Genomic DNA, 23,469 nt, shown 5'->3' with positions numbered 1-23,469 from the left:
TCAACCCATTTCTGTGCAGACCAAACACACAACCACCTGCTGTGTCTGTGTCATGTTGTGGTGGAGAGGAGCAGGGTCTGTGTAAACAGGTTGAGTTCTGCTTGAGAGACAAAGAAGAAGAAAAGTGCAAGACAGACTTAGCTGAACGTCTCCCAGCTTTGTAAAAAAGCTCAGGAGCAGAAAGGAATTCTGGGAATGTTTTTCTCCAGAGCAGGTGCTAAAGCAGCAGCCTGACATCTCAGCCCGCCCTCCCCTCTTCTCTGTGCCTGTCCGCTGTCGAGCAGAAGCAGAGTCAAAGTCACGACCCCTTTGGAACAAAGTGTGCTTCAGTGTTTAAGATCGGCTGGAAATGAGGGTGGAGTTGTGACTGTGTGACGACATCATCATCATCATTGCCTCCCAGGGTTTCAGGGATTGTGTTCATCCTTTTCCAATATGTGCAGGGTGTAACTCAGACCTTTGGCAACATCATCTGCAATAAACCTGAGTTGATCCAGCTGACTGGAGACTAAGAAACAGTCCATACTTACTCAAGTGAGATGATAAAATGGGTTTTCTTGCTATTTTGGTGTGTTTGAATGTGTTTCAGGGGTTTAAGTAATATACTTTGACACTGTGAGACCTCAAGTGCAGCTTCTGTGGCCCACATACAAGCAGTTGCCATAACAACTGACCCTTTTTAATGTGTACACATGTCTGCATGTGTGTGTGTGCTTGCTGCTAATGGAAGGAGACCCCAGGGGGAGGGATGGTGAAGGCGCCTGCCCATCCAAACCACCTGACACACACTCACACACACTCTGCTGTGGGCCGTCAAGCCTCATTATCTTCATATTAAATGCACAGTCCAGTTACACCCAAATTCTGAATACTTCTAATGCTCTTAAGTCCACTTTATATGTCATATGTTAAGATGCAAGTCCTAAGCACCACTTCAGCAGCTAATTGTATGGATATATAAGCAGCAGTCTGTCTCTCCATGATGTCATTCATTGATTTTTGCAGCTCAGCCATGCCCACTAATCTTCCAGAGCGATGCACTTGTCAATCCATTGGTCAGGATTAATGATCACGTCTAAGGACTGTGATGTCTGGAGACTGATTGTAGTTTAATTTTCAGAGGTGTCAACATACAGATACAGTAAATGCTGAGATGCACAGTATGCTACAATACACTGTCCATGACTTGATGCTGTCAGTTCATTGCTTTAATTTCTGTCACGCCTTTCTTGCCTTTGCATTTTGTTTTTGCTTCCTCACAAGCGCTAACAATCAAACCAAAGAGTTCTAAATGAAGTGCTTTTGTGATTACTGTCACTGTGACATTGTGGTTCACCACTAACCCAACAAACCTTGTACAAGCTAAAGTATGAATCTTGCTCTGGTTGTAATTTGATAGCTTGTAGGATTAACCACAGGTTCCTTCGCTCTGAAATTGAAGTCTTCTTCAGGGCCTGATCACATTTGACTGACTTTGTGGCTTTGTGTTCTGTCTGCAGGGCCGGCATTGATGATGTGGAGACAGACGTGGTGGAGATCGAGGCGAAGCTTGACAAGGTATAAATCATACTGTCATGGTATTTCTGTGGGCGATGAAGCTCATATGAAAACCACATTTATACTGCCTGTAATGTGTATGCAATTTATGTTACTTTCATAATGTTTCCACTCAAAATTACAAACCTAGATATGTGGGCAGGCTAACTACATTGCACTGATATAAAACTAAAAGATGGGAAGTTTGGATTTCATTCAGACTGTCTTACTTTAAAACCATAGAAGAAGAAATGTAGGACGTTGTCAATATCGTTAAAAAAAGGCGACTTTCTTCACTGTGAAACCAAGCGGCAACCTCTGGTCTCAAACGATGAAGTTATATTTTGTTGGCCTTTTTTGCCTTTATTTGACAGGACAGCTGAAGAGAGACAGGAAATGTGGGAAGTAGAGAGAGGGGGAAGACATGCAGGAAATGGATGACCGACCGGGAATTGAACCGGCAACCTCTGCAGCGAGGACTGCAGCCTCTGTATGTGGGGTGCTTAGACCGCTAGGCCACCAACGTCCCCGGTCTCAAATGATGAAGCCCATGTGGAATTGTTATAAACTGCAATACATAGAGCATCCACTTGAGGCTGGCTGCAGAAACACCGGAAACCACATAGACATGAATGGGAAAAAGACGATCTTTGCAGCATTAATAAACATGTTAACAGCCTGGTTAAAAAAAACGGCTTGGCTCTACAAAGCTAATCTCTCTATTGGCACACACTTTTTCTTCTAACGTGACAGTTCAGAAGATATTAAGATTCCAAGTTTTTGCCCAAATAAGGACATGACTGACGTGACTCCCGGTCGGGAACACATAGCTGTTGGCTAGGAGGCACACACTACGTCACACTCTGCCTGGTTGAGTTCAGCATTTCCAATATTGGCTTCAAAACAGCTCTCAGGAACAGATGGGTGACGTCACGGGATACTACGTCCATATTTTATACAGACTTTGTGTGAAACTGATCAGAGAGCCCTCAGAATAACTCCCTCTGTCTATCTGCCTCACTCTCATATCTAAATGTCAGGGCTATTTAAACCAGGAAACACTGCAGACAGGAGCTATTATATTTAATAGGTTCATGCACTGCTAGACAACACACACACACTCAGAGAAACACACACACACAATTGATAGGCCCAGCAAGCACACTGAGCAACACTGATTAATGCCACAGAGGCAGTCGTAACTTATATTCTGTGCAATGAAGCGTTGCACAGAGACGTCCTGAGCATGTTATGTCTTTGACCTGCAAAAGCAGAATAAAAGCTTCATGCTACACAGCAGTTTATCATTAATCATTAGTGTCTGTATGTGATTTGATATCTCTTTAGCACAAACCATTGTGACACTGCCATCATTTTAAGGGTTCAGCTGCTCTAAAGCACATTGTACCTGAATTTCTTTCTCAAAAGGATGTTCTTTTGTAAAACTGACCCCAGTTATAAAAAGACGATGGCCTTATTAATTGAAACATGTCTCAATATACACTTTTATAGCAGGAGCAAGCTGATCAAGTTCTACAAGAAGAACATTTGCTTGGTTCAGTGTAAGCTACACCATGTTAAAGGAATCGTCATTGAAAATAGAATTAAAGCTAGGGTTGGTAGCAATGGTGTAGAATTGTGTGTGGACCAAATGGACTGTATGGACGTGTCCCTACCAATCTCAAACGATGGCTGAAATGTCCCCACCAATATTAAGGTTGAAGGGGAAATAATTTGCTTCATGCGGCACACAAAGGGTTAAATCCTTCCCCATTTCGGCACCGCCTCCCAAATACGTCTTTGAGACCGGTCTGTTTTTTGATTGGCTTAGCTCCCTGCAGGCTGTTTCGCTTGCAGGTTTCGCCAGTGTTGACGGTGCACTCATATCTGAGGATGTGGGAAGACAAGAAAAGATGGATGGACATTAGAAGCTATTTCAACAAAATAGTTCCCCCTCATAGGCAACCGCCATTGTTCCCCACCAATGTCAAAATCAAACCTACGCCCTTGGTTGGTAGTCTTGGAAAACTAGCATGAATTTGAATGTAGCATGTCTTCAGGACTCAGTCTAACCCCCCCCCCCCCCTCCCCTCGGAGCTCCTCCAAAACGACGCCCCCGCTCACATGCTGATTCTCGACCATATGATGGTGACTGATTCAAAACCGGTCCTCACCAAAACATTCTCATAGTGAAAGTTAAAAACACAAACAAACATGGCTGCTGTTAGCACTCACAACTGTCATGCTAGCATTATCCAGTTGTCCTGGTGACATGATATCAGGAGAAAAGTTATAACACATATATAATACTGTAACAGCTCTACTGTTTGTTAAACCTGTTCAGTGTAGATGTTCTTAATTCCTACAGTGTTGACAGTCAGTGAAGGCATCAGGAGAGGTGTAGAGTGTGTGAGCGGGAGAGAGGAGAGACAAGAGGAGAAGTTCTTCACTCATTCAAACATTGATTGTTGCTTTGTTGGTTGGCGTGATCACGGCCGACAGTGACCGGTTATTAAAGATCAACGTGTTCACAAATCGGCTCGTCATCCCTACAGCGTCCGGACGGACGCTACAGTACATCTACATTTCTGTAGGACTTACTAAATGTCATTAATTCTTTTGCTTGTCAGAGCCCCCGTGGTGAGAGCTTTTTAGACTCTGATCCGGACTACAGTCCTGAGCAAAGCACCTCATCGGGTCAGAGGGGACAGGCCCGAGGTGGAGCGAGAGGGGCAGTCAGTAGAGTCAGGGGAAGCAGAGGCAGGAGACGGGGAGTGAACGCTGGGGAAATGTACACACAGGAGGCGGGTAGAACGGCAGGACGGGATTTGATTGGTTTAAAATTTTGGGACCCAAAAACGGTGATTGGTTGGTGTTTTCCCAGGTTTACTCCGGCTGTAGATAGCAGCTCTTTTTTTTACCTCTTTTTTAAGAACACTGTAGAGGCAGGGATAGGTTTCTCACTTTTCACTGGGAGTGTGGGTGTGTGTGTGTGCGTGTGTGTGTATGTGTATGTGTGTGTGTGTGTGTGTGTGTGTGTGTGTGTGTGTGTGTGTGTGTCACTGGGGCTGACTGATTGCCTAATGAATATCACCTGCACTGCCTGTGAATCTGTTTTGCCTGGTGCAGGGAGAGAGGAGGCAGGGTGCTGATATTTCTGTTGACCGCTAAAGCTTCTTACCACCACATAGTTGAATTCTGCAAGTCTATCTTCATGAAATATATGTTTGAAAGTATGTTTATCGTGAAGGTCAAATAAACACCCTCGAATTGCAGTAATTGCTTAAAGTTTCCTCCATTGGAGTCAGTGCGTTAGAAAGATCCCTGTATTCCCCTCTCTGTGACTAATTTAGTATTAGTACACATTATGTATTGATTACCATCAGGACATAAAAATCATTTTAACCAGTATAACAAAAAGTGGATCTAAATCTGAACACCAACCCCAGCTTTAAAAAAAAGTAAATAGGGATCTAGACAAAAGTAATTAATTTATTCTCTGTATCACTGAATGATGTTATTACCTCTAAGAGTGGTCTGTAGGACCGGCCAAAGATGCAACTTCACTGCCTCTGGAGAGTCTATGAGTTGAGATAATGAGGTGAGATAGTGCCTCTTTAGATAAACTGATAGACTTGAAAGTCAGACAGCTTTTAGCGGATGAGACATTGTGTTAAATTGAATTGAAAATCATGACCGCATCTTTTTGTCTTCCCTTGTCTGCCTCTTAATTCAGTTTAGTTTGTGGTTCTTCTTTGCATCAATGTCCTTTTAAACAGATAAAGTTGTGATTTAGATAGATTACTGCAAGATTGGTTTGATGTTGCAGTCCGCCTCAGGTTAATCAATATAAGACTCTACTGTGAAATCCCCATCTCTTAAATTAGCAAACCAGGAGGCAGCACTTTGACATTTCATACACAAGTTCATGCCCTGTCCCTGTAAACCACAAACACATACACACATGCACACACACACACATTCATAGATTGTTCCTGGCCCTAAAAGGTCAGGAACCTTCATTGAACTTTGAGCTTCATCTGAGCTGCACTGACAGATGACTGGGGTCAGGGAAGGAGCAGTTTCCATCAGGGTGATTTGTTCTGTTCAGCAGGGGTCCTCACACTGGCCTGTTAGGACACTCTGATGCTGCCTGAGGGCATTTAACAACAATGAGAGGTCTTAGAGGAGGACATTTACAAGATGAGATATGGATGCCTGTATGCACTCATTTTAGGATGAGCTGGTACTACAGTTCTGCATTTTGGCTTTGTAATCCAATAATATCAACAAGAACCATCATCAATCAATACACAGCATGACACTGCAACTTTTTTGGTTAATTAGCACGATGAGGTCTGTGATGTGGCACCAGATGTGGCATTTTGACTCTGAGTGGACCCCCATGGTTCTTCTAGCCCATTTATCAACACACCCTGACACATGTACGGTGCCTCTAAAGCCGTGCTCAGACCCTTGGGGCTTTGTACAGCACTCAATGAGATCAGATTTCTCATATCAGCCAATTTGTTGACAGATATGTTGTTGGACCGGTTTGGGGGCAGCAGCATTGAAGGAATCATGCTGCTGTGTGTTATGTGTAGATTGATAGCAGTATCAGTTATGTACACTTTAGTGTAAATTTGAATACTGTATGATGCAAATCAGATACCTCTACATCTTACACATTTCATCATCCATGCTCATCTCTGGCTTGTGCAGAGTCAACGTCTTACTGTCAGCCACTGAAAAAACCACACTCACACAGCGACAACCTTGAGAACTCTTCAACCAAATGTGATAATTAAAGGTTTACTGCACTCTCTTTTCTGCACAGCCCCTCACCAACAAGCACATGTTTAAACACACGGCTGCGTCAGTGCGCTAATGACAGTGTACCACTCTGTAGCTTCTCATATGACTCGTGAAGTTGGAAAGTGGAGTGGTTTCCAGCTCATGTGGTGTTCATGAGGCACATGGTGTTGCTGTGTACTGTCTGCACCTGGTAATATACATGTTTACTATTAGACTTTTACTCAGAAATCACACCCATGCTGTTTCAATCAATCAATCAATCAATCAATCAATCAATCAATCAATCAATCAATCAGACTTTATTTATAAAGTGCTTTTCATACAATGATATTTTAACACAAAGTGCTGTACAAAAAGGAAAATGTTCCTGCTCAAGGCTTTCTCTTCTAAGTCTCTGGAGACAAAATTGAGATTCTCACTTCAGCCTCATTCAAGTTTCAAATTGTTCTCATTAGTTTCTCCTAAAATTCACTAGGAGAAATAGTTGAGACCATGACATGAGTCTTATTTGAGACTTAAATGAGAGATCTCATTAATGGCTCATTTTCTTCTCTTTTTTAAAAATATATATTTTTGGCCTTTTTGCCTTTATTTGACAGGACAGCTGAAGAGAGACAGGAAATGTGGGGAGTAGTGAGCGGGGGAAGACATGCAGGAAATGGTCGACCAGCAGGGAATCAAATCGGTGACCCCTGCGACGAGGACTGTAGCCTCTGTATGTGGGGCGCTTACACCGCTAGGCTACCAGCGCCCAAAAGAGTCCACCCCTTTAATTGTAATAATCTGGATAAATCTGGTCAGCCCTTTTGCGGCCCATATTTTAAATAAATGGTCGGTCATACCTGGAGATATGAAATCTCTATCTTTTGTAATTTCTCTCAAATCCACTAAATCTTTGTGAAGTTGTTTTGTTCCAAACAGACTTGTAAAGGAAGGACCAGACTGTGAAGTCAAAGAAGAGATCATTTCACATCTAAATAGCTGATCTTGCAAGTGGTTCAAATGTTTTAATGAGAATTGTAAGTTTGTGGACAATTACATTGAAATGTTAATTTTGCAGGGCACTATAAATGTTCATGAAAAGATGAGCTCAGGCTCTTTCTTTGCTCCATCTGAGCTCAACTTGAGACACAAAAACTGAGTCTGACAAAAACAAATGGATGAGGTTAGATTGAGACAATTGAGAGAGCTCCCTGATTTCTCCACCTGAGCTCAAAAGGAGTCACAACACTTGAGAAATACCTGAGAATCATTTCAGATTGTGACCAGATCTCCTTTTGAACTGAAAGGGAGACTAAGCTGAGACTTTTTACAACTTTTTTCTGGAGGCAAGAATGAGAAACAGGAGACATAAGCTATAGTCTCATTTTGCTTTCAAACAGATCTCATTGTTGTCTAGGAGACAGAAATGAAACACTTTTGAGATCTCCTCTCTAAATGTATTTTCCTATGGGCATGCTTACATTTGATGTTGTATTTTTTTAAAGGACATTTAAAGCACAGGAACATACACACATGGCAACATACAGTCTTGTATATACTATAAATGTAGTTTTATGTATGGTGCTTTGAAATCTGTATGTCCTGCTTTGTGTTGAGTAAACTACTGAGAGTTGAGTGAATGAAGGATAAAAGAATTGGGGCACAGCTCAAGTCAGAGTTAAAGGTCTGCTGTCAAGTTGATGGAAGATAAAAAGGTTATAAGGCCATGTGTCCTTTTCATCCTATAAACTCTGCTTTTCATCCCCATGCTTCATAAACACTCCTCATTTGTAGACCACACAATGTAGCTTTAATAAAAATCTGCTCTGTCCTAGAAACAGAAACAGAAACAGACCAGAGGATTATTCCAAATTAGCTGCATTCTGCATGCAACCAGTAATTCTTTTAAGCTTTGTCTGATGTGCGTCATCGCTGTACCTATTTATATTCTTGTAGGGCATTGTGAACAAAACATGGGACTCTTTAAATAGACATTGTTTTTTTGAGCATCTAAAGTGAGTATTTTTATGTTCTCCTTTCTCATTAGCTGGTGAAGCTGTGCAGCGGGATGATCGAGGCCGGCAGAGCCTATGTCAGTGCCAACAAGCTCTTTGTTAACGGCATCAAGGACCTATCCCAGCAGTGCAAGAAAGAGGAGACGATATCGGTGAGCCAAAGTCCTCAAAAACTGACCTTAGATCTGAATACACACCAAGGAATGTCTGAGGGTCTAAACCAGGGGTGTCAAACTCATTTCAGTTAAGGGGCCACACACATCCCAAGTTGATCTGAAGTGGACCGGACCAGTAAAATCATAACATAATAACCTATAAATAACGACAACTTTACATTTGTCCCTTTGTTTTAGTGCAAAATAGTGCAAGTATGTGCTGAAAATGTAATCAACTATCTTTCTACAAAAACAGTTCTCCATGATGAGTCTCATAGTGGGGCAGAACATTTTACTCTTTAAGCACTGAAACCTGCTGCAAACACACCAAACAAGTTATCAATTCACCTGACACACAGAGTGTCATTTTTACTGCAAAAGAACAGAGAGGTTATAATAATGAAGAAGGTAAAGTTGGCTATCCTGGACACCTCAGCTCCGAAAGGAACTGTTTGCTTGCAGGACAGTGTTGTATGCAGGGGTGTTGTGCTAGTGTTAGTAGTTAGTGGATCATCTTAATAGTGCTCTAAAAAGACTCAAAGGTGACATATCATGCTTTTTTCATCAATATATATTGGTCTAAGAGGTCCCCAAAACATGTCTTTAAAGTTTATGCTCAAAAAAACACTTTGAAATCAGATTTTGGTCTGCCTGAAAAGCCCTCTTCTTCAGTCCTCCTCAGAACACTCTGTTTTCTCTCTGACCACACCCCCTCAGGAAGTGGATGTGCCTCGGCTCTCCAGCACGTTGATCTAATGTTTACATGTTGGCTGAATATACACGGCTGCTCAGAGATCGTGTTACTTCAACCCTCTGAATCTGATCCTGACGGAGAGGCGCCTGCAGCAGGACCTTTCTGAAGGATTGGTCACAGATTTAGTGTTTCCTGTTGTTTTATTTATCAGTATGTAGACGTGTGTCTTGGTACACAGCTACGAACATGTAGCTATGTGGCTATGCTAACTAGCGCTAGCACTTATCCATGATAAATAAAAATAATCCACTAGATCTTCAAATCTGCAGACGTGGGGAGTAAAACCGATCTCTGCCAGAAAGGCAGCAGGACCTTTCTGAAGGATTGGTCACAGATTTAGTGTTTCTTGTTGTTTTATTTGTCAGTATGTCGACGCGTGTCTTGGTACACAGCTACAGCTACAGCTACAGCTACAGCTACAGCTATGAACATGTAGCTATGTGGCTATGCTAATTAGCGCTAGCACTTATCCATGATAAATAAAAATCATCCACTAGATCTTCAAATCTGCAGACGTGGGGAGTAAAACCGACCTTTGTGTTTATTAAGACAGCCTACAACTAGCATGCCTCCCTCCTAAGCTCCTTGTTAGCACACATGTGTGCAGGTAATGAAAAACGGAGGAGGGGTTGAGTTGTATTTTATACAGTCTATGAGCTGAACAAGCTCCGAGCTCTGACTCCGTGACAGACCGGATATTGTTGTTACGTAACAAAAACACGGAAGTCTGAAATGGCTCGTTTCACACACATTTACAGAAAGGTGGAGAAATCAGAACAGGGGCAGAATGGATTTTTTTCATTCTCGTGGGGTTTGTAGACAGGGAAACATATTTCAGGTAGAGAACCATTAAAAAGTCAATTTTGCATGATATGTCACCTTTAATGAATCTCAACCTGGATTATGCAAACAGCAAGTCATCTATTTTCTCACTTTGAGGAAAAAGTCCCGGGAAAAAGTGCGGTTCAGGTGCGCTCCATCAGCACTATGATTGTATGCGGCCCTCTGAGGACAAATTTAGAATAGTAGTTACTTTTATTGAAAATTTGCAGTTAATGTCTAATCTGTAATTTTTTCACTTTGCAAAGTCGTTCCGTGGGCCGGATTGCAACCTCTGGCGGGCCGGTTTTGGCCCACGGGCCGCATGTTTGACACCCCTGGTCTAAACAAATGACCACTCGTATCTGTCTCTGCTGGGACATTCCTGCGATTCCCCCACAGGAATAATAAAAGCAGAGCAACATAAACAGTATTGTCCAGACACAGAGTCATCCAGCTGTTTTAAACATGACAGATGAGACCACATGCAGCCTGGAGATGTTTATGCTGATAGTTTACATGGCTGGAAGCAGAGAGATCTGAAACCTGCTTTATGATTTTCTCAAAGGAAAACATTTGGACTAGATTTCCTGTCGTTGGGTTTGGGATTCAAACATAAAGCAAAGTGTTTTACAATCTATAATCATTCAATGTTAAGCTCATTTTCTTAGAAGTGCATATCTAAATCATGTTGTTTGAGCAAGAGGGTAATATAAAGCTTTTGCAGGAGATACAGGGTTACTTGTTTTCCCTCTCAGAAGTTTCAAATAGAAATCTGCTTCAATTGAAAGTGCGTCTTCATGGGTGTGTGTCGTTCACATTGCAGGAATGCCTTGAAAAGTGTGGAGAAAGCCTGCAGGAGATCGTCAACTACCAAATGGTGAGACACTTTAACACACACACTCTCTGGTTTTTTAGCCACAGGCAAGAGGTCGAGGTGGAGCCGCTGCTCCGACACGCCCGGCTCCTCCTGGCATGTTAACATCTTACAGGCATTCAGTCCCTTATGGGTCCAGTATTGCACAACCACAGACACACACACACACACACACACACACAGAATTTTAGTGTGACCTCACTCTCTGACGGTGAATCTGTTCACACAGGCCGCTCCATGTGCGTGTGTCTGATTCAAACCACATGCTTTACCAGATGTGAGCGTTTAGATATAATTCACACACACACACATGCAGATAGTACTTGTATGACTCTCCTCAACATCAAGTGTGATTAATACATTTCTTTTTCTGGGAATTTAGAACAGGTTTGTGAAGCCTTGCGGCAATAACACTTTTAAAGTTGTGTCATGATGTTTGAATGTTGGGAAGCATCACATTAATGGTTGTATCAACATGTACTTTGTGTTTGTTGCATCTTAAAGGGATGTTTCAGTTTTTTTGAAGTGGGGTCGTTTGAGTTACAGTACACTATTGCTCCTGTTAGCCACAATGAGTGCCGGTGAGCTCTTCCCCTTTAATGAGAAAATTCCCAGAGGACCGGCAGGTAAGCTAGGCTACAATTCTCTGCAGACGGGGCCTCCTATTTCATGTAATTTCACTAAAGTTGAGAAAATATGGTCCAGGAACTCATCACGGTGCAAATGCATGCACCAGTAGAATAAATTGGAGCTCTTCAGTTTGCCGTCAGTCTTTGTTTTGGCACTATTTTCAGACGCACCTCACAGACCGGTGTTCTTCCGCTGCATGAGCACGGATACACGCCGATCAGCTGTTTGGATCAACAAGCACGTAGCAGGATCAAGTAGGGGTCTCGGTCTTTAGAGTGAATTAAACTCACTTTTCTGCACATTTAAAAGATGGGACGTACCTGTCTTTATCCCGGCTGTTCAAAACAAGCAAACCTCCTGTAAGGCAGGGAACTCTGGATGATGAGTGATGCAGACTGGAGCCGTATGTGAGCCGCTGGTATCCTCTGATTCAGAAAGGTCCTGAAGTATTGTTGTCACTAAGTCCCTCTCCTGACAGCAGAAGCTCTCTGGGTTCGTTGGCATGGGCTCACAGTTTACACACCGGCACCACCAGGTAACGTGGGATCTCTCCTGCTCACTCGTTAGCACAGAACTTTCACCCCTCTCTTCTTCTTCGTTGGTACGTTGGGTCTGCATCTGGAGTTCTTCCTCTGCAAACTCTGGTTCATAGAGGGATCCTCTTGTGTCCACAGTAAACGGCATGTCATCGTCGCTGTCAGAATCACTCATTTCTGCAGTTTGTAGTTTTTGTTCCTGAAAGTGTTTACTGCTAAAAATGCTGATAGGTGTGTATCCGTGCTCATGCAGCGGAATAACACCGGTCTGCGAGGTGCGTCTGAAAATAGTCCCAAAACAAAGGGGGTTTCTGACGGCAAACTGAAGAGCTCCAATGTTTTCTACTGGTGCATGCATTTGCACCGTGATGAGTTCCTGGACCATATTTTCTCAACTTTAGTGAAATTACATGAAATAGGAGGCCCCGTCTGCAGAGAATTGTAGCCTAGCTTACCTGCCGGTCCTCTGGGAATCTTCTCATTACAAGGGAAGAGCTCACCGGCACTCATTGTGGCTAACAGGAGCAATAGTGTACTGTAACTCATACGACCCCACTTCAAAACAACTGAAATATCCCTTTAAACCACCTCCTCATATATGTAGGCTGGTGCTTTAATGCTGTTTTAAATTATTTTTTGTTTTTCAAAGTGATTGAAAAAAGTTGAAAGGCCTTTTTTTGGACAGTGCTTCCTCTGGGGGCTCAAATGTTACTCTCATGTCTCTCTTATCACCTCTGTGTTGCACTTTGACCTCGCCTGAAACTCTCATCTCCCCCAGATTCTGTGCTGTTGACATTCTGATCTTCTACATAATCTAAATGCAGCACTTATGTCATATTACTGCTTGCCTCAGTTGTGGGTTCCTGTGACGGGGTTTCATGCAAAGTTTATTTTGTGGGGGGAAAGTACGAACATTCAACTAAACAAATATGCACGACTCCTCTGTGGAGCACACAGAAACTTGACTCTAGTAACATTTAAACACTGTTCTCAAGGTTGCTGAAAAATGGAGCAGTAAGTCAAAAACACAACATTGAATGCAACCAAAACAAAAAACTTGATCCCACATTAATCCTTTTCGTTCTTTTCCCCATATTTTTCATTTGTGCCCGTACTTCACTGACCCACTCAGTCAGGATCAAGCCTGTTCAACTTTAAATCCCTTTTTAAATCAAATCAAAGTGCTGCACACGAGTCAGGATCCATCAGCTGCACCAATCCAAGGAAATCATCTCCTCTGCCTTTGCCTCTAACGGCCATCCTCGCCTTTCTTTCCATCACACGCACATATTTGACATATTTGTGAGATATCTGCAGGTTAGCTTTCAGCCTTAACATAATAGAGATTTCTGACAATACAGCTTAGAGGCTACTGTCTGTGTTCTGTGCTGTTCTCTGCCTGCCGACAAACGCAACATCCATCCTCCTCCTCCTCCTCCTCCTCCTCCTCCTCCTCTCCCCCAGACATACCCTTCACCACAGGCGTCCCACTCCTCCACTCTAACACTTCAGGATTTACACTAATAGCTTGTCTGGCAGACTGTATGAATGAAAGGATAGAGGCAAGGGGAGGGAGAGACAAAGCAGAAGAAAATCTATCTCTGGCCACCCACTGCAGGCCCGTTTCTTCACCCGCTCTGCTATCTTTACACACAAAAGAAGGCGTTCAATCAGGAAAAAGCAATTTCCCAGTAAATCCCATGATAAACAAATGTGCGTACTTTCAAACAAGTAAAAATCCAAGCCTTGATCTCAACAGAGTGAGAGTGATATTATTGTGGATTTAGACTGATGTGGGAGATTGTTGTGTGCTCCATCAACTTTTAATGTTGGGTAGGAAATGTTCATGCACAGTCAGTGACATGCTGGTTCTTTTTACTGCAACTTCAAACCCAGAGTAGACAGCATAGAGTTGAATAATGTGACTTTAGTAGCAGCAGGCATTTAGGATCTGAAATAAGTTGAAGAGAACTAGGGGAAGTGGGTGTATACATGCTGCTGGTCGGGTTGGGTCAAACCCAGGGCATTGTAATCCGGAGCAAGTTTGGGTGGAACATTTGGATTAGTTTATATGTGGGTTTAAAGTCTCTCTGATGGAACTGATTTAGTTTTTTTTTCTTCTGGGATTTATTGCTTTCCTGTTGGACTGGGTTTGTACCCAGGAAAGTACCAAACATGTATTCAGTAAAGCACAAATTGTACAGTCTGAGGATCAAAATGGACCAAGTTGTGCATATGTTATGACCTATAGCAACTGATCACTATGTGCCACCTTTTAAGACTCTGACTTTGAAGAACTTTTTTCCCCCACAGTTAAGACTCAGAATATGTGTAGGGGAGAATGGGGTTGGTTGTCACGCTTTTTACTGTTTTGATGATTGCTATTCATCAAAACATCTTTCAACTCATTTTCCAACTCATTGTAACAAAAAGGCAATTAACTATCAAAGACACTCTGACCCCATCATGGGGTTGGTTGTCACACACTATGGGGTTGGTTGTCACACACTATGGGGTTGGTTGTCACACACTATGGGGTTGGTTGTCACACACTATGGGGTTGGTTGTCACACACTATGGGGTTGGTTGTCACACACTATGGGGTTGGTTGTCACACTATGGGGTTGGTTGTCACACACTATGGGGTTGGTTATCACTATGGGGTTGGTTGTCACACACTATGGAGTTGGTTGTCACACACTATGGGGTTGGTTGTCAAACACTATGGGGTTGGTTGTCACACACTATGGGGTTGGTTGTCACACACTATGGGGTTGGTTGTCACACACTATGGGGTTGGTTGTCACACACTATGGGGTTGGTTGTCACACACTATGGGGTTGGTTGTCACACACTATGGGGATGGTTGTCACACTATGGGGTTGGTTGTCACACACTATGGGGTTGGTTGTCACACACTATGGGGTTGGTTATCACTATGGGGTTGGTTGTCACACACTATGGAGTTGGTTGTCACACACTATCGGGTTGGTTGTCAAACACTATGGGGTTGGTTGTCACACACTATGGGGTTGGTTGTCACACACTATGGGGTTGGTTGTCACACACTATGGGGTTGGTTGTCACACACTATGGGGTTGGTTGTCACACACTATAAGGTTAGTTGTCACACTATGGGGTTGGTTGTCACACACTATGGGGTTGGTTGTCACACACTATGGGGTTGGTTGTCACACACTATGGGGTTGGTTGTCACACACTATGGGGATGGTTGTCACACTATGGGGTTAGTTGTCACACACTATGGGCATGGTTGTCACACACTATGGGGTTGGTTGTCACACACTATGGGGTTGGTTGTCACACACTATGGGGTTGGTTGTCACACACTATGGGGTTGGTTGTCACACACTATGGGGTTGGTTGTTACACACTATGGGGTTGGTTGTTACAATGGTATTTTAATGGGAAAAATCTTTCTTAAAAGGCAAGAAGGCAGAACTAAATTTGAAAGTTTAATTTCACTGACAAGTGATAGGCCTACATAACTTAATGCATTTTAACATAAAATGAGGAACATGAACAGGAACACATCTTTAGGCCAGCCTATATAACAACATAAAGAACAAAACAAATAGGCCTAACGATAATGGCCGACTCAACTAGGCTACATGCAGTCACTGTCTGAGTTACAGTGATGGCAAATGTAGGGTCTGCACACTCCAACTCATTTCACCATGCATGATTCTGCCAACATAGGGGTTGGTTGTTACATGTGACAACCAACCCCAAAGTGAATGTGACGACCAACCCCAACTGGATTTTTTTGCTAGCATCAAGGCTAACAACCATCTAACAACTAGTTAGCTAGCTAATAAAAATCTAAACTCTAGCTTTCCCCTCACACTTTGTAAGGGTAACACTTGTTTTGTTATAAACCCATCGTTTAAAAGCCTAGAAGAAAAATACTGAGGAGCTGAATATTTACAATTTGACATGAAAAACACAAAAAGTCCTCTCACCTCAAGTTCAGCTGTCTTACTCCAGAGAAGACTATGTAGGTGAGCTCTGATCCTAATTCTGGAAATGTCCATACACAAATTTGAGAGACAGCGCCCCCTGGTGGCGAGATATAACGAGTGTAACAACCAACCCCGTTCTCCCCTATTCCTTTTACTTTTGGAGTTGTGTCACTTTAGTATCTAGCTGTAGCATATTAGTTGGATACCTAGCATTTGAACACCATTTTGCTTCTAACTCATGCTGAGTTTTGACCTAAAACATCCTAGTTTAAGAACTTTTTGCCAGAGATTGAAATAAGAAGACAACAATAGAAACATTGATATATTAAATTAGTTGCCAAACTTTCAATTCGAACAATGACTCCTTAATGAGAATATATTGCATAGAAAATAAGATACAGTCTTGCAGAGAGAGAGGAATTGAATATTGGGATAGAGAGTTTGGGATGACATGCATCAAATGCTGTCAGAACTAGGAATCAATCCAGTGTGATGAGGGCTATATATAACCTCAATGCATGGGGCGCCCGCTGAGCTAAACTGCTGCCACTGCCTGCAGAGACATGTATACGTCTTGAGTGTCTGATGCCTGACATACTTGACAACTTGTTAACTGTGATCTAAAGCAAATACGCTAGAGTCAAGTCTGCTGGGTTATAGAGGAAGGTCATATGGATGGAGGCACGAACACACACACCCACCACACACACACCCACAGACACGTTCACTGACTAAGCCTGTAATCCTCAATGTGTACATTTATTAACTAGGGATTTCTATAGAACGTTTAATCCACAGGCTCCCAACAGTTCCAGTTGTATACATTGTTTGTGGGTGTGTGCAAACAATCACAGCCTAATCTCTCTCTGTGTGTCTGTGGTTGTGTATTTTTTTTATAGTGAGTTTTTCACATGATGAAGTTGTTCTTGTTGTTCAAATCTCACAGAGAAATCAACTCAACTCAACTTTATTTATAAAGCACCTTTCATACATAAAAAACATGCAGCCCAAAGTGCTTCACAGAATAACAGAGACAGAAAACAACAGTAATGCTAAAATTATAAAAGGCATGATTATAAATAAAATACTAAAAAAGAAAAGAAAATCAACACAGTAAAATTAATAAAATGAATAAGAGTGGAAAGAAAAGTTAAAAAATAAAGTAGAGTTAACAAGAAAAGGTGAATACAAGAAATAAATAGATAAATACTTAATTTTATAAATAAGATAAATAAATGTTAAAACAATTATTTAAATAATAATAAAAATAATAAAAAATAATTAGAAATAATAAAAAATAATACAAGTAATACAAATAATAAATAATGATAAAAATAATAAAAATAATAAGAAATAATAAGAAATAATAAAAATAATAAGAAATAATAAAAATAATAAGAAATAATAAAAATAATAAGAAATAATAAAAATAATACAAAATTTAAAAAAAATAAAAAAAATCAGTGAAATATAATCTAGAGATTTTCTGTTCTAAAAGATGGATGGTTTGCTCAGCAGTCCTTTGTTTATTTTATTCAAAGTGTGGTCAGAAAAAATGATGATGAAGGGAGTGTGAGACGTGAGAAATAAGGAGAGCTAGAGGAGGAAAAACAGGAATCCGTCAGTGAACAGAACCAGAGATCTAGGATTCTGTGTAAAGGCAGCACACGTGCGCATATGCATGTGCATTTCCTTATCTCTCTTTCCGCTCTCCTCCCCTGCCTGTACAATTTCTGTCACCATAATAATGTGGAAGGGTTCTTGTTGCCATCTTGTGGTCAGATGGTGCAACTACAGGTTGAATCTGCTTATCACAGCACTGTTGCATATGTATAAATAGAATAATGTAACTCACCTATCTCCTTTTCTCTGTGCCCAGATTCTGTTCGACCAGGCTCAGAGGTCCATCAAGCAGCAGCTCCACACCTTCATCAAAGAGTGAGTGTCTCAGAACAATATCTTCTCCTGCTTTTATAAAGAAAGTTGTAACACATGAGATAAGATAAGATAAGATAAGATATTACTTTATTGATCCCCCGGGGGGAATTCAGTTTTTACAGCAACCCAGACATAAGTACAATCAAGAAGAAGTTTCAATAAGTAAAAATAAATAAAATAAGATAATTAAAAAAATAAAAATAGATAAATAAAGCTAGAATACAAATTAGATATATACAATGTTACACTGGAATTTAGATTAAATAGCAGTAATTACAGGCAGTGTTAAAAATGATTCAGTAGTGACAGGTTGGCATGGTGTGATTATGGTTGGTAATGACAGATTAAGCAATAAGCAAAATAAACATGTGTATGTAATATGACCGTGAGTTGTAGTTACAATAATAATGCAATATAACATAATATAATATGGCAAAGATAATTATATAATACAGTATATTATGCATTATAATGCCAGCAACATATTTAGCTTTGCCCTTAAAGCTGGGGTTGGCAGTCTCGGAAAACTAGCATGAATTTGAATGTAGCATTTCCTCAGGACTCCGTCTAACCCCTCCCCTCCTCCCTCAGAGCTCCTCCAAAACGACGCCCCCCCCGCTCACATGCACGAGCGCCACTGACTTGTGACCATATGATGGTGACTGATTCAAAACCGGTCCTCACCAAAACATTCTCATAGTGAAAGTTAAAAACACAAACAAACATGGCTGCTGTTAGCACTCACAACTGTCATGCTAGCATTATCCAGTTGTACTGGTGACACGAGATCAGGAGAAAAGTTATAACACATATATAATACTGTAACAGCTCTACTGTTTGTTAAACCTGTTCAGTGTAGATGTTCTTAATTCCTACAGTGTTGACAGTCAGTGAAGGCATCAGGAGAGGTGTAGAGAGTGTGAGCGGGAGAGAGGAGAGACAAGAGGAGAAGTTCTTCATTCATTCAAACATTGATTGTTGTTTTGTTGGTTGTCGTGATCACGGCCGACAGTGACCGGTTATTAAAGATCAACGTGTTCATGAATCGGCTCGTCATCACTACAGCGTCCGGACATTTGCTACGACACATATACATTTTCTGTAGGACTTACTAAATGTCATTCATTCTTCTGCTTGTCAGAGCCCCGGTGGTGAGAGCTTTTTAGACTCTGATCCGGACTACAGTCCTGAGCAAAGCACCTCATCGGGTCAGAGGGGACAGGCCTGAGGTCGAGGGAGAGGGGCAGTCAGTAGAGTCAGGGGAAGCAGCGACAGGAGACGGGGAAATGTACGAGCAGGAGGCGGGCAGAACGGCAGGACGGGATTTGAATGGTTTAAAATTTTGGGACCCAAAAAAGGCTGATTGGTTGGTGTTTTCCCAGGTTTACTCCGGCTGTAGATAGTGTCTTTTTTCACTCTTTTTTAGGAACACATTATGTAATGATTGCCATCAGGACATAAAGATCATTTTAACCAGTATAACAAAAAGTGTATCTAAATCTGATTACCAACCCCAGCTTTAATAAGAAAAAAGACTTGTGCATTGCTGAAAATAGATATCTTAGAGAGGATAAGCAACATATTTAATCTGTATGTTAATGTTTGAAAAGCAGATGTTCACATTACTTGATATCTAGTCAGTCCCTGAATTGATCAAGCTATTTTTATTATTTTGAAACAACACAGAGAAATGCTCAGTAACAACATATCATGGCACAGATATACATGGCTGAAGTTTTTTTTTTTTTATATATATATATATATTTTATTTTGCTTTTCAAATTTAAACACATAGACAGAAAATAGACTTATACAAAGGACATAAAGGAAGAGAATGAAGCCTACTGTATGAGAAGAGTTAATGATACAGACCAAATACAGACAATAGGGAGCCTAGCCCCCCAGTACCTGACCGAGCTTCTCCAATACCATGTCCCTGCCAGGACATTGAGATCATCTGGTCAGTTGCTACTGGTCACTCCCAAAACCAGGCTTAAAACCAGAGGTGACCGAGCCTTTGTGGCAGCTGCCCCTCGGCTCTGGAACAACCTGCCCCAACAGATCCGCTCTGCAGGATCAATCGAGATTTTTAAATCCTCTCTTAAGACACACCTCTTTTCCCTGGCTTCTAATCAACATTGAGTGGACATCTGGCATAATCTTAATTAGATTTTAATTTATTTTATTCTATCTTATTTTATTAGACATTTTCACTGTTTACGTATTCTAGAATTGTATTTTAGTATTGCATTGTATGCTATGTTTGTCATTTGTGCTGTTTTTGTCCTGTACAGCACTTTGGTCAACTCCGGTTGTTTTAAACGTGCTCTATAAATAAAGTTTGAGTTGAGTTGAGTTGAATAGGTAGTTCCAAAATAACAATTCAAATCAATAGAGAAACAAAATAGAATAATTAAAAACTACAAAAATAGACGAGAGACAGAAATGAATCTTCAAGATATTCTCAATCCTGTTTTGTTCTACAGTGGCACAGATATTCAGAATCAGAATCAGAATCAGCTTTATTGGCCAGGTATGCTTGAACACATAAGAAATTTGACTTACTTAAACTGTGCTCTCTTTGTACAAGGCATAAGAATAAGACAGACAAATAAAAATAAAATAAGATAATAACAATAACATCAGCTATAAATACAAAACAACAACAAGTAGGCATGACTAATATGTACAGGTTAAAATAATATGATAATAGTGCAGTGGTGAGTAGCAGAGGTAGTTTTTACATTATAAAAATTGTAGTTAAATAATACAAAAAATTGAAATATGGAATTCTGCTTGGAGAATTGTTTCATTGTATATTTACAGAGAGTATTGATCCAACAGGTATGACACTGTTATGGTTTAGTGTTCATCAGAGTGACAGCCTGGGGGAAGAAACTGTTCTTATGGCGGGTTGTTTTGGCGCACAGTGATCTGTAGCGATCAGCGGTGATGCTACCTGCCCGTTTCCTGGCCCAGGACCGGTACAAGTCCTGGATGGGGGGCAGGTGGACACCGATGATTTTTTTCTGCAGTCCTTATAGTCCGTTGCAGTCTGTGTTTGTCTAGTTTGGTTGCAGATCCAAACCAGACAGTGATGGAGGTGCACAGAACAGACTGGATGATGGAGGTGTAGAACATGATCAGCAGCTCCTGGGGCAGGTTGAACTTCCTGAGCTGACGCAGGAAGTACATCCTCTGCTGGGCCTTTTTACTGATTGTGTCTATGTGGGAGGTCCACCTCAGGTCCCAGGAGATATTGGATCCCAGGAACCTGAAAGAGTCCACAGTAGACACAGTGCTGTTCAGGATGGTGAGGGGGGGGCTTCTCCTGAAGTCCATCATGTGAGATGGCAGGTTTTCCATGTAGTCCAGATAGGGTTTCCATATCTTATAGAATGTTTTACTCCTATTTCTCAGGCTGTAAGTTATCTTCTCTAGAGGAACACATTTATTAACTTCAGTTTTTTTTTCTTTCTTTAAGGGATGTGCGTAAATTCAAGGACACTAAGAAGCAGTTCGACCGGGTGCGTGAGGACATGGAGCTGGCTCAGGTGAAGAATGCTCAGGCACCCAGGAACAAGGTGCACGAGGCTGAGGAGGCCGCACAAGCCCTCATCCTCAGTCGCAAGGCCTTCAGGCACCTGGCCCTGGACTACGTACTACAGGTGAAACACACAATCCTAGATTGTAGTACCAGGGTTGTCCAGTAGATGGGGCTTACACTCAACAGTTGCTTAGATTGCAAACTTGAAAGAATGACTCCTAAATTCAGAGAAGGAAACAGTTATACTTGCAGCCTGATATCTATTCTTGTCCTTTCGTGCACTTTAGAGTCCATTTTAAGATTCTGTTATTTGTTTTTAAATCTTTAAATGGTCTGGCCCCGCCTTACCTCTCTGAGCTCCTTCACCCCTACGCTCGGTGCCTCAGGTCAGCTGGTCTGCTGCTCCTGGAGGTACTGAGGTCCAAACAGAACCTCAGAGGGGACAGAGCTTTTTCTGTTGCTGCTCCTAAATTATGAAATGAGCTTCCCCTCCACATTAAACAAGCCTCCTCACTGTGCATTTTTAAAACTCATCTTAAAGGTGACATATCATGCAAAATTGACTTTTTAATGGTTCTCCACCTGAAATATGTGTCCCTGTCTACAAACCCCCCGAGAATGAAAAGAATCCATTCTGCCCCTGTTCTGATTTCTCCACCTTTCTGTAAATGTGTGTGAAACCAGCCGTTTCAGACTTCCGTGTTTTTGTTACGTAACAACAATATCCGGTCTGTCACGGAGTCAGAGCTCAGAGCTTGTTCAGCCCATAGACTGTATAAAATAATACTGAATCCCCTCCCCCGTTTTTCATTACCTGCACAAATGTGTGCTAACAAGGAGCTTAGGAGGGAGGCATGCTAGTTGTAGGCTGTCTTAATAAACACAAAGGTCGGTTTTACTCCCCACGTCTGCAGATTTGAAGATCTAGTGGATGATTTTTATTTATCATGGATAAGTGCTAGCGCTAGTTAGCATAGCCACATAGCTACATGTTGGTAGCTGTGTACCAAGACACACGTCTACATACTGACAATTAAAACAACAAGAAACACTAAATCTGTGACCAATCCTTCAGAAAAGGTCCCGCTGCCTTTCTGGTAGAGGTCGGTTTTACTCCCCACGTCTGCAGATTTGAAGATCTAGTGGATGATTTTTATTTGTCATGGATAAGTGCTAGCGCTAGTTAGCATAGCCACATAGCTACATGTTGGTAGCTGTGTACCAAGACACACGTCGACATACTGATAAATAAAACAACAAGAAACACTAAATCTGTGACCAATCGTTCAGAAAGGTCCTGCTACAGGCGCCTCTCCGTCAGGATCAGATTCTGGATCAGATTCAGAGGGTTGAAGTAACGTGATCTCTGAGCAGCCGTGTATATTCAGCCAACATGTAAACATTAGATCAACGTGCTGGACAGCCGAGGGCACATTCACTTCCTGAGGGGGCGTGGTCAGAGAGAAAACAGAGTGTTCTGAGGAGGACTGAAGAAGAGGGTTTTTCAGGCAGACCAAAATCTGATTTCAAAGTGTTTTTTTGAGCATAAACTTTAAAGACATGTTTTGGGGACCTCTTAGACCAATATATATTGATGAAAAAAGCGTGATATGTCACCTTTAAAACCCATTTTTATTCCTTGGCTTTCAACCCTGCATGAAACTCTGCTCCTGTTTTAGTATTTTATGGTTTGTTTTTATTGCTTTTATTGTTTTATTATCCTGTGTTTTAATTGTTTTTATGCCTGCGTTGTTTGTCTATTTATGTACAGCACTCTGTTCCAGCTGTGGTCGTTTTAAAGTGCTTTATAAATAAAGTTGAGTTGACTTTCTTCTGTGATTCTGACAGATTAATGTGCTTCAAGCTAAGAAGAAGTTTGAAA

General features: G+C 41.5%; 1 protein-coding gene across 4 annotated transcripts in view; it reads left to right on the top strand.

The window, feature by feature from the left end:
* Positions 1-23,469, top strand: part of LOC117823012 (arf-GAP with coiled-coil, ANK repeat and PH domain-containing protein 3-like) — a 107,660-nt gene that overhangs the window by 44,462 nt on the left and 39,729 nt on the right. For all 4 annotated transcript variants that reach the window (XM_034698043.1, XM_034698035.1, XM_034698059.1 and 1 more), the window contains exons 2-7: positions 1,500-1,557; positions 8,381-8,500; positions 10,903-10,956; positions 17,982-18,040; positions 21,525-21,708; positions 23,436-23,469. The exon at positions 23,436-23,469 is cut by the window's right edge and continues 11 nt beyond it. In XM_034698043.1, the coding sequence (XP_034553934.1) occupies positions 1,500-1,557; positions 8,381-8,500; positions 10,903-10,956; positions 17,982-18,040; positions 21,525-21,708; positions 23,436-23,469 (509 nt within the window). The remainder of the gene's footprint in view (positions 1-1,499; positions 1,558-8,380; positions 8,501-10,902; positions 10,957-17,981; positions 18,041-21,524; positions 21,709-23,435) is intronic.

This window comes from Notolabrus celidotus, chromosome 1, assembly GCF_009762535.1.
Source record: "Notolabrus celidotus isolate fNotCel1 chromosome 1, fNotCel1.pri, whole genome shotgun sequence".
Classification (NCBI taxonomy): Eukaryota; Metazoa; Chordata; class Actinopteri; order Labriformes; family Labridae; genus Notolabrus; species Notolabrus celidotus.
Note: the sequence above shows the minus strand (reverse complement) of the source record. Positions and strands in the feature narration are given on the sequence as shown.